This window comes from Excalfactoria chinensis, chromosome 2 (genome assembly GCF_039878825.1).
Source record: "Excalfactoria chinensis isolate bCotChi1 chromosome 2, bCotChi1.hap2, whole genome shotgun sequence".
Classification (NCBI taxonomy): Eukaryota; Metazoa; Chordata; class Aves; order Galliformes; family Phasianidae; genus Excalfactoria; species Excalfactoria chinensis.
Window position 1 is genome coordinate 4,907,141 of NC_092826.1, and position 12,348 is coordinate 4,919,488.

General features: G+C 39.6%; 1 protein-coding gene across 1 annotated transcript in view; it reads left to right on the forward strand.

The window, feature by feature from the left end:
- The first annotated feature begins 3,389 nt into the window (after positions 1-3,389).
- COL22A1 (collagen type XXII alpha 1 chain) overlaps positions 3,390-12,348 on the forward strand; it is a 184,427-nt gene continuing 175,468 nt past the window's right edge. Inside the window, exons 1-3 of the mRNA XM_072328724.1 lie at positions 3,390-3,464; positions 3,626-3,785; positions 8,338-8,904. Of these exons, the coding sequence (XP_072184825.1) occupies positions 3,695-3,785; positions 8,338-8,904 (658 nt within the window). The 5' untranslated portion in view covers positions 3,390-3,464; positions 3,626-3,694. The remainder of the gene's footprint in view (positions 3,465-3,625; positions 3,786-8,337; positions 8,905-12,348) is intronic.

A 12,348-nucleotide genomic window follows, 5' to 3' on the forward strand; every position in this document is an offset into this window, starting at 1 on the left:
TTCCTTCAGGATCACACTCAGGCAGGAGAAGGACAGACAGAGCAGGACAAAAAACCCATCATATTAATTGCAAAGGAAGAAGGGCTTTATTTCCCAGATAAACTGATGTGAGGATATTCTTTCATTTTGATTTAATCAGGAAAAAGAACAAAACAAAAAAAATCAAACACAATAATAATATTCTGCTCAGCTGTTCATTTTGGTTCTGGATGTGTATGTGATGCTTTGGACAAGAGCTCTGCTCTCAGCCTCCAAAAAGATCAAGAAGACAAAACAGCATCTTTTGAAATGCAGGAGTGCAAGAGAAGCCTGACAGTGAGCAAAAGATTAAAGTACTTGTGAGATGAGAAGACTCAGTTCTCCTTCATCTTTTTTGTGTTTTTTTTTTTTTTTTTAAATTTATTTAATATATATATATTTTAATGTTGCTTTTTATGAGAAAATATTTGCCAAAATGTGTGTATTTATTGTTCAAGAACAGGCAGGCCTTATCACGGATGCTTACTGACCTAGAACTCTAGACCACTCCTCCAAAAAAGCAATAGCAAAGTTAAATGTTGTATAGAGCTTGTATCCATCTTCTGTATATTGTTTGTTCAGCTGTGAGGCTGTACAAATAGCTTGGTCCTATGTCTGTATTTTAAGCACAGAGAGCTCACTTTTTATCAGCATTCTTTTCTGCCTGGATGCCATTCCCACATCATATTTGCATGCAGTCAGAATTATTCATTCCTTTATTTCCCATTAAACTATTAAAAATGGGACCTTGGGCTCGAAGTTTACAAACTCAGTCATAATAGGGTTTGTCATTTCTTTTTGCAGTATCACTTAAGGCATGTAAATATGTCACCAGGTAACCTGACAGTGAAGTTTGAAAAATAAGCAGAAGAAAAAAAGGTGTTTTTAATGGTTGTACCCTGACTTATGCCACTTTAGGACAAATATTTGCATGATTACTAAGTAATAATAATAGAAAACCCTGTTGGGCAACTGGAAACAGGATCCACTAAAAATAAATTTTTACTCCTGGATCACACTGAAGCCTGAACTCTGGGCTCTTTTTTAACAGTTTCTCCTGGAATGGAACATAGATGTTGGTCAGCTGTTGGAATCGCGGACTGGGCTTAGTCTTACGGTGGTGAACAGAATTGGAGGAGGAATACTGCCCAAAACCTCTCATGAGAAAGGCTTTATCTCTAACCTTTCCTCTTATACCTCTGAAAACTTCACTGTAACAATATGAGTTCCGTTGATGTGGATGGGGCAATTTTATCTTCCTGAAATATCCATTTATAAACTGGTTGAAAGTTAAGAGACTTGGTTCAATTCTCCATGCTATAAAAAAAATGGATAAAATGATGTATTTTGGCCTGAGTGCAAGAATAACTCTGAACCACAAATGCGTATTAAAGCCACCACAGGTTATGAGTCTAGATTTTAAGCAGATGTTCCAATTTAATTTGCATTTCTCCTCCCCTATTTTTAGGCTAAATGACTGTTCTGAGATACTTTTCAGCACTCTTAAGACAGCAATGAGCTCTTTAAGTATTTTAGCCTAGAGTGGGGATGACTGACTCCTTAGAAACATGTTTCTCAAGCTTGGTCATATATGTAGCCCTTCTGCCCCAGCAGAAGTGGAAGCAATGAAGTCTGTCTACCAAAATCGTCTTTGCCTTTCAAGCCAGCATGCATCTACCCTGCTGCCGTTCTGCTGAGTGACACCAGCTGGTGGTCTGCTCCATTTATCCCAGCCTTGTATGAGTTAGCAGCTGGCTAAGGCTGTTTTTAATAATGTATTTATAAAACTTTGCTGCCGTGCAAGCCCAGACACACAGAAATGACGTTTTGAGCTCTCAGCACTGAAAGTGCAGAATGCCCCATGGCAGATCTGGTTTCCCATCTCTCCCTAAATGCCAGAAACCAGCATTTCATAGGAAAAAAAACCTTGGGCTGCAGGCTCCTATAGCTATTTAAAGTTGCCTGCCCTGATCCCTCCACAGGCGGCTGCCTGATTGGTATTTCAGTAATGTGTTTATTTAGAAGGAAATTCTAACTACTACTGTAGGGCATGGTGATATTTTAATGCCCTTTTTACCTTGCAACCTTTTCTAGCAATCTCTGTGAGAGCCTCACTGTCTCACAGAGGCACTGTGTGGTTGAGGTGCAAACTACAGCACCTGCTTGTGCCCTTTGGACTTAGGAACGGTGCTTAAATAGAGCGCTCTGTTTTTTGGATCCTATCTAGCATTTATATTTCTCTGCTGGCAGATGCTTCCAACTTTTTTATTCGTAGAGTTCATGATGTATTCAGTCTATTTTCTTTCTCCGTGTCTGCATGTGATAAAGACCTTTGAAAATACAGGAGCCCGCATTTTGTTCTGACAATAAGGATTTACAGGTACAGAAGGCTTTCCCTTTTATGCTTCTTAAACCAGAATGCTATGCGATTTATTTCTGAGAGACGTAGTAGAGATTGGCCCAATTTTTGACTGATCAAGACCGTACGTGAAGAAATGCTGACACCTCTATTCTTTTTGTTCATGATTCCCCCAGAACTGTATTACTTTACAGAGAAATTTCCTAGAATGCATAATCAGCCCTACAGCAATGATCCACAGCATACAGTGTTCCCTTTATGCCTTCTTTACACATCAAGGTGAAGAAGCTGATGTGCATGTTAAAAGAGAGAATAAGAAGAAATTCCTTAAGAAAATGAACCAAGAAATCTATGCACTAAAGAGTAAAAGATGGAAGCAGGAGCTGAGCAAAGCTTTTCCAAAATGATTCCTCGGGCGATAAGAGCTGCAAGGTGGAAACTATTTTCCCTTGCATGTGTGGAGTTTTGTACATTAAATTGCAATGATTTCACGATCCATATAGTAAAAATTATTAATTAAAAATTTAACAGTAAATAAATGATTAAATATTTAAACAGTAAGAAAGGAGTTAGATTAGTGTTAGAAAATGTAGCTATACTTGGCACGGCTTGTTACGGCACTGTCTGAATTCTGTGGCTTCAGACAAGGTATACTTCAGACAGTAAGCTTAAACTGAAGGTATTCCACCTGAACTTTTACATTTCTTACCTAAATAGTTGAAAGATATATTTTGAAGCTGCTGAGTTTATGACTATAGATGTGGACAGCAGTAAGCACGTGTAGGAAAACAGCCATGTGTTTTTAGTGTTCAGCATTTCTGAGGCTTGGGAACTGAAAGCAGCCATGGGCGAGGTGGCAGTGTGTTGTGTGTGATTTGCAGTGGGCTGTATCCCAGCTCCACGTTTTGTATCTCCTAATGATGAATATGTGGGAGGGCCATGTCAAGAATAGTTTCCACTCCAGTGCGTTGATTGTGTAGTTGGCAGTGAGCTCAATTAAAGTATAATAATCTGGTAATCTCTCTCCTTTTCCACTCAGGCTGCTGCACGCTGAATAGAAGCAGTGAAAGGCTATAGCAGTTGAAAAGTAGGTGAACTTCTTGCCTCTTTGTCTGGGTGGTTTGTGTCTCGTCAAAAACATGAGAAGCAGAAGAGACAACTCCTCAAAATGATGCTCCCATGCCTTGCATCATTACTTTTGTTTGTTTTTTCTGTGAGATAACACTTGCTCTTTATTTTCCTTGATAGGCCACAGATTGGATTTCTAGAGAGCCTCCCGCCACAGTGAAAAGACAAGCTGATGTGAGAAAGGAGATAATGTCTGTTATGGGAAGATGCCATTTACCCTGTCTCCTAATTCTTTTCACACTTGTGTTCATTGAGGAGAGAACTGAGGCTCAGAGAGCAGGTATGCACCATTCCCCTCTTGTTAAATAGCTGCTGGGGCTTTTACAAGGTTGAGATGCTATCGCTGTTATCATTGTAGGAAGAAAGCAACAAAAAAAGCAAGCATGACATTTACTACTGAAAAGACATAAAACAGACGTTAGGAATGGAGCTAAGGGATCAGGGTTATGATTTAACTAGAGTTTCTGGTTTTCAGCCATCCAGAACAAAAGGAGCAGCATGCAACTTGCTCTGGATATGCCTTATCTGTGGAGATGCATGGCGATCACACTGTACACTGAGTTCAGTGGGTTTCACATTAGACCTGGTGAATCTTTCTTTTGACTGGGACTTATCCAGTGAACTAAACTGAGTCAGGGTGCTCTTCATATTCTTCCATCTCATGGTTCATACTGTCTAGCTAAGTTCCTGGCATGGTTTTTGGCCTGTGCTATTTAGCAGTGTCCCCTGAAATGCCACTGAATGACGTGTCTCTGCTTGAACAGAGATGTTAGACCAGGTGGCCTCCAGAGGTCCCTTCCAATCTCAGTTAATCTGTGATTCCATGAATGGAGTAGAGAACTGTGCAATTGAGAGCCTGTTCCTACAGGTAGTCTTCACAAGGGCATGTCATTTTTTGAGGGGGAGTAGGAAGAGTTTATTTATCTACAACTGAATGATTCTAAAGGTCAGGGAGTGACACTGGTTATTATAAATTACACAGCTTATTTGTAATAAAAGCCCAAAGGTACTTTGAGCTTTGAGCTTTTATTTGAGATAGAGGGTTTCCCTGTTTCTTTCTAGGAAATATACTGTTTTGTAGTCAGGGCTAGATTTACCAGGAAAAGAAAAAAAGAAAAAAAAAAGGAGAAAAGAAGGCAAGAAGGCTCTGGGGAGACCTCACAGCAGCCTTGCAGTATTTAAAGACAGCTTATAAACAGGAGGGAGACTGACTTTTTTCATGGTCTGGTAGTGATAGGCCAAGGAGGAACAGTCTTAAACTAAAAGAGGGTGGGTTTAAATTAGACTTTAGGCAGAAATTTCTTCTCTGAGGGCAGTGAGTCACTAGCACAGACTGCCCAGAGAAGCTATGGATGCCCTATCCTTGGAAGAGCTCAAGGTGCCAGGCTGGAATCGGGCGCTGGCCAACCTCATCTAGTATCTGATTTACTGGTTGGCAACCCTGTTCATGGCAGAGTTGTTCAAACTACATGATCTTTGCAGGTCCTTCCAACCCAAGACATTCTGTGATTCTTTGTTTTTATGATTCTATGATTTTTCTAAGTCTTTTAGTATCAAGTTTCAAAGGAATGACTACTTATTAACAAATAAAAAGTGAAATGTCATCTTTTCTAGTGCTAGTGGATCAGTTATAGAAAGAAGTACTGTTTATAATTTCATTATATAATTACATTAAGTAATTTTGGGCTTATGGCTTGTTTGTGAGTTATTTATAATGGCAGTGTAGCAAAATGGTTTAGCCAGTGTCTGAACAGGTCTGAACTCTTGGAATTGTGGTTTCAGAGGGCATTCCTGTAATTAAAAAACTGAAAGTTCACTTTCTATGAATTATGTCCCATATTCTCTTAACACGAACTGTTTCTGCCAGTAAACAACATTATAATAGCATTCCTGGAAAACAATCAATTTTGCCCAGCAGTGGACAATACAGTAATAAAAATGCAGATTCATACTTACTAAAAGCTTTTCTGCAGCATTTAATCTCACTGCCATCAGCTAGGAATGTCTGACTTTAAGAAAATAATCCTAAAAGACCACATTTTTCTGCCCTGCAATACTGCCTGAATAGGCATCACATTTTAGTCTTCAAAAAAGCCTCGTTTTAAGGCTCATCGCCCTTGAACACAGATAGGATGGATTCTTTCTGTTCTGTTTGTTTTTAAAGTGCAGTCATCTCATCTGCTGAAAGTCATTAAAATGAAACACAGGAAGCTCTTTAACTTGTGGGATTTATAGTTAAACCTTCATATTTTGTGGTTAGTCTCAGTTAATATTCTTTCAGACAGCAGAGATTAACAGTAATTTTTTTCTTTCCTTGTGGAAATCAGAGATTTCTCGCTTAATTTTTTTCTGTTACATCCCTTATATTCTGCAAAAAGCAAACAGAACTACACTTGGCATTCTAGCCAGTATACATGGGTGTAATGTAATTGACATTTCATAATGTAAAACGATATATTCCATCATTTTCACACTCTCTTGGCTGAAGAGAATTACTGCAGTCTCTGTGCAACAGCTTCCAGGTAGCTGCTCATGCTGCTGATATATCCAGACAGATCCTTCTTGCTCCTGTCCAGAGGACTCTTGTCCTCTCTAGGGCATGTGCACAGCATCAAAATGATCAATTGCACCAAAACTAATATTTAAAATGTAAGCTCAAATGTGGGAGAAGACTTTGTGATCTTCCTATATGCTCAGATATCAGAACTCTGTAAAGACATGCAAACAGTAACATGGGTAACATTGGGTAGTGTGTTTCTATTCACTGAGGTGGCTGTCATACAAGTACTTGGATACCTCCGTATTCTTTGGTCTGTACGGAAGAAATTTCTAGTCCTCAGCTAGCACCTGCACTGGATGCTTTTACATTAGCATTTTAGATCTGTTAAGTGCAGAAAGGACCAAGTATTACCTAAGGCCTGGGAAGCCACAAGTGAGAGGGCAAGTCTGAGGGTGGTTCAACCAAGGATCCAGGTCATCAGAGAAGCTCATAGCGATGAAGCAGGTCCAAGATGAGGCCAGGAATGTGACTCAGAAAAGTAGAGTGCAGATGAAGTCTGAATACGGTAGCTGGGGTCAGCCACCATCCAGGCAGGTCTGCAGAAGTGAGGCATATCTGAGGTGATAAGACAAGGGGAAGTGGTTTCAAACTAAAAGAGATTTATAAATAAGACATATATATATATATATATATATATTATATATATATATATATATTTAATAGAAAGGGTGGTGAGGCACTGAAATAGGTTGCCCAGAGAGGTGGTGGATGCCCCATCCCTGGAGACATTCAGTGTCAGGCTGGATGGGACTCTGAGCAACCTGATCTCTCTATAGATGTTCATGCAGGGTAGTTAAACTAGGTGATTTAACTACCATTGCAGGATAGTTAAACTAGGTGATCTGTAAGAGTCCTTTCCACCTCCAGATATTCTATGATTCTATGACACTCGTATGTAGTGGTTTCGTTACTGGAGCCTGGCTGGAACTAATCTGGGTGTGAAAACCCAGAAACCATATAGTGAGGATGTAACTTCTTATAGAGAGCAAAACTGTTCTCAGTGAGCATACTTTAGGGTCACAACTTTCCTTGACTACTCCCAGATTTTCTGATACATGGAAGTGTGCTGATTAGTCCAGAGCATGGAGGAAGTTAATGCCATGGTTGTGATATTAATAATTGAATGGTGCAGGCACTTGTATGGATCAGTTCTCTGTCCTTAGACACATTGTTTGTGCTTTGTTTTTCTAATTAACCTTTTAGGATTGGTTCAAACAAGCAATTATGCTTGTGAGATGGTGTAGGACAAGAACTAATGCTGAAATGATGACTGGTAGTTGTGACAACAGATAAATTCAAAGCTTTCAGTCTTGAAGCTGTGTGGTTTGTTAGGCACTATGCTTTATAATGGCAGATTAAATATATACATGTATATGTTTTTTTCCAGGTGGCATAATGTTGATATGGCTTGGTCATCTCAGAGAATTTTTATGTATATTTTACTTGCTGGCTTGCATATATTCAGACAGAGCTAGAAAACATCTCCTGGGAGATTTATTTTCTTGGCAATCAGCTGACAAATATGTGATCAGTCTGGTTTCATAGGGCAAAAAAATTTTAATTAAAATACATTTGCCTTTGAGATTACACAGGCCACAGATTACAAATATCATGGCTGGAGCCAAATGGGTGTTTGTAGAGATGAGTGAACTTTTTCATTACAAAGAAACTACCCTTTGTTGTCAGGGAAGCCATCCCAGTATTCAGTGAGTCATCCTTTAGTCAACAGTCAATGGCAGAGAGCCTCAAAATCAAAATAATCGTGTTATAAAGTTGCTTCACCAAGCTACCATGCTGAGCAGAAGAACAGCTTCTAGCTAAGAATACATAAATCTTAATGTTAATGCAGGAGGAAACATGAAAGCTTTGCTACTCAAGGTCAAGATTGGCATAGGGAAGGTCAGAACAGGTCTCTTGAGCTGCCAAGGTCATTTCAGAGCATTGCCTAGCAAAGCAAGTGCAACAAATTCTTTAAAAGATAAAAAAATAGCTTCATATACATGCAGATGGTGTAGGTGAAAGATTGAGCAGAGGAAGTTAGTAGTGCAGGAAGAGAAAGGGTATGCATTTCAATGAGAAGCATGTGCTGATCTACTGTGGATCTGAAACACAAGGAAGAGCGACTGAGAATCTGCGTTTTCTCTGCAGGAGAGGGAGAGGGTTTGTTGTTTCCTCAGCACTGCTCACTGAGAGACCATGCCTGGGGAATATTTGTTATGTCTGATACTTGTATTTCAAATTTCCTCAGCAATGTATTCTGCCACTTCTGCAGGTTGCAAGAATGTTCACTATGACCTTGTTTTCATCTTGGATGCCTCCTCCAGTGTCGGAAAAGAAGATTTTGAGAAGGTTCGGCAGTGGGTGTCTAATTTGGTGGAAACTTTTGAGATTGGTCCTGATAAAACCCGCGTCGGTGTGGTGCGATACAGCGACCAGCCAACCACTGAGTTTGACCTGGGAAAGTACAAAACCCGTGAGGAAATCAAAGAGGCCGCCCGAAAAATTAGGTATTACGGGGGTAATACAAACACTGGAGATGCTCTCAGGTACATCAACACTTACAGCTTTTCCAAAGAGGCAGGTGGGAGACTTAGTGATCGAACTGTTAAAAAAGTGGCTATCCTTCTGACTGATGGACGGAGCCAGGACTATGTCTTGGATCCAGCCAACGTAGCTCGTCAGGCTGGAATTAGGATCTTTGCTGTGGGTGTTGGTGAAGCCTTAAAAGAAGAATTGGAGGAGATTGCTTCAGAACCAAAGTCTGCTCACGTGTTTCACGTCTCCGATTACAATGCCATCGATAAAATTCGTGGGAAGCTGAGAAGACGCCTCTGTGAAAGTAAGTAGACCTCACAGTTCTTTTACGCAAAGAGAATTAATAGGTTCGATTATCATGTAGGTGTGAAAAGCTGTGATTTTTTCCTTTCATGCTTACCTGGTTATAATTCTATGCTGATTGTTCTTTATTTTATTGTCTTCTGCTTTCTTCCACTCTGTAAAAAGTCATTTTGCTACCTGGCTTGTGTTGAGCTGCTTCCATTCTGGGTTCTTCTGCCCAAGTTAGCTTAAAGTATAGATCAGCTTCTAGTGATCAGTTAAAAAGCAGACTGTGTATTCCTTTTCATTCTCAAATAGTTCTACTGCCCTATCATATTTTGGACTGAATGGTTTTCTTCTGCTTTATTCTGACATCAGTGAGAAGGTTGACAATTTTATTTATTTATACCCCAAATTTGGTTAAGTTTGCATGGGAATCTTAGTAATCTTAGTGGTTTTTTTTTTGTTTTGTTTTGTTTTTTTTTTTTAATTGGAGTGAGGAAGGGTTTTTTTTATTATGTTTTGTTTTTCTTATTTTCTACCTTTATGAGATTAAAAAAGAAAAAAAAAAAAAAGTGCCCTATATAGTGCACTGAGAATAGGAAACACATGAAACTTATTTGTTTCTGCCTTTCAGCATCTTAACTCTACTGACAACTACTGTTTGCAAGTGCTCTGCCTAGCAACCCCATAAAACTTGGTGATGTTTTGAATGGTGTTTAGTAGAGAACAGTGTTCGCTTGTTCTTGGTTTTGCTGCTCTTCTGTGTGTGTTGTGGCCATTTTCAGTCCTTTGGGTCAAATTAATTAGATACTGTTCTGGACCATAGGTCTGAATTTGAAAGACAACAGATGGATCTCTATGGGATGCTGTAACATGTTGCAGCATCAATGACCTGGTCTGCAGGCTAGGAAGTTGTGTTACTGTCTGCTGGCAGTAACTTACCTGGAAAGAATCAGGCCTTTCAGTTTGATGTTGTGAGGATCTCCATAACATCCCTTTGCATTACAAATGTGTTAATATAGCACTTTGGAATTATGAGTGCTTCTTAAATAGAGCGTTGCACTTGCAGACACAGGGTTGTTGACACTGCCCCACAATGCTGTGATATGACTGCTTTTTTGCCACTTGAATAAAATGCTTGTAGATAGTGTGAGTCTGATACAAGTGAAAATCACGCTGGATATTCACTACACATTGCAGATTGAAGGAGCTGAATGTTTTTCTTTGAAAATGTGTGTAATTATACACTTATGACCAGAGTAGAATAAGGCAGAGTAAACCCTTCTGGTGAATTCACTCAGACAACACAAACAACCTCTTACTGCAGCTGCTGAACAACCACATTCTAATTTTCTTTTGAAAATCTGTCACACTTCTTTTCCAGGAAAACTGTTTTCAGTTCTTCTTACCCGTTTGTTGCCTTCTCAAGAAAACATTTGTCCATTTGACAGAGTATAATGCCATTTGTTTGCAGCTTTCTGAGTCCATACTACATTCACACTTACGTTCACGTCACTCCTGAGTAGTTCCCAAAGGATTACTAGGAGCATGTTTCATCCATCTGTGATAATTGTCACTTTCCAAGGTGTTTGCTTCCCCCTTCACCAGTAGGTTTGGTGTGGAAAAATAGAGCCTCTGAAAGGGTAAATGAAAGGGAAATGTTTAGTTGTTTTAGATACAGGGAAATTCAAGGAGAAAGCTGACTGCTGTATGGATTGGTTTCTACATAAGAACAAAGGGAACTGGACAGCCGTCAATGAACTTTATTAATTAAAGCAGGAGCAGAGAGGAAGGGAGTTATCTGAACAAACAGTGAGTGGATAATGTGTACATTTTGAGGGACATTCAGGCACAGTAATCAAGTGTAAGATAGTTGGCAGTGACATAGGGGAATTGACCATCCAAGTGCATAGGGAATTTGAGAGGAGTGGATCCGATATAGGAAGGGGAGTTAACAACTAATGCAGCAAAAGCAGATGCCTTAAAGTGTATCAGTCTTTGCAGTGACATGATTGTCACATCAACTGAAGTTATGAGAAATAGGTCAGCAAAAGGTGTTCCTAGTGGGTGTTTTTCTGATTCAGGGATCCCAGTGAGATGCTGTAACATCCCTAGATCCTTCATTCCAGACTTGGTAGAGAAGACTTCTGTTCAATATCTAGCCTCAGTCCTTCTCAGTATACCTGGAGCCCGATCCTGTCCTGTATTAGCATAGAGTAACCTTCTTTTGTCACCTGAATATATGAAGTGGAACTGTTCTGGAGGATGAGAGGGAGCTGGTGGATAATCCAGTTTCTTCTGGTGCCAGTGTCACTTTTAAATGCTGTGTTAATATAGCGGGAACAGGAGAAGAGTTCACTGTAGGGGAATATCTTACACGTGTTTAAAAGGTAAAACTTTTATAATAGATGTTGTGGTTAACACTCTGTAATTTCAGTATGACAACTCTGAATAAAACAGGAACATACAAACCACTGGTGGGTGGAGAACATGGTGAGGGCATATGCCAAGATGCTATTTAGTTTGTGCACGTTCTGAGATAAAAGTGTGTATCAGCAGAGCCACCCTAGGCTTTTAATAGATGCAGTCCTCTGTGAGCTCCTGGGAGACATGAATCAGTGAGCAGAAATGATAGAGGGGAAATTATTTTGTAGTACTGACCAGTGATGAGTTTTCCAGTCCTTTTACTACTGTATTACAAAATGGGAAGACTTGTGCAGTGTTGCAAATAGAGGATTTCATGCCAACAGCTGTTCGTAATCACTTGTCTTTGGTCTCACTGGATGTCTGTCCTAGACTCTGTCATTGCATCTTGCTATATCTGACTGAATTTATTGCTACGTACATGCCATTATGTTCATTAATAACTTTTTAGCTCCCATTTGATCCTGTGGAAACAAGCAAGACAGAATCAAAAAATAACATCTGCTCAGTGAGACGTTCTGGCAGTGGGAGATATTTTTGCCAGAAGTCTCCACTACGTTGTGGACTATATTTAGAAGGCAAAAATGCTCAATTCTTTCACAGGACAGCAGGACAGATGTATTCTGTTAAAAATTCCAGATACGCGTTCTAAATAGAGTTTCTGCTTATATGTTGTTTAGGTAACAACAGGCAGTTATGGAATATTTAAAAATACACTGGCACCTGCTTCTGGTAGGTTAAATAGAAGGTTTATGCTTGTCAAACAGAGCCAACTGTTTCAGATTCAATACAGGTTTCATCTGATGCTGAAACTGATATATTAGTGCATGTATAAAACTGTTGACCCAACATGGATCTGGTAGCTCTGGAGGTTAACCTCAATAAGGAAGACATTGCAGTGGTACCCTAGAACACCCATGTGTGGTCAGAGATAATTCTTTCTTAAACAAAACTGATTACAGTATTCTGTTGTTGCTGTTAAGCCGGACAGGTGATAAGATGCTGTTAGCAAAACTGAGCAAAAATATTCTCCTAAAAC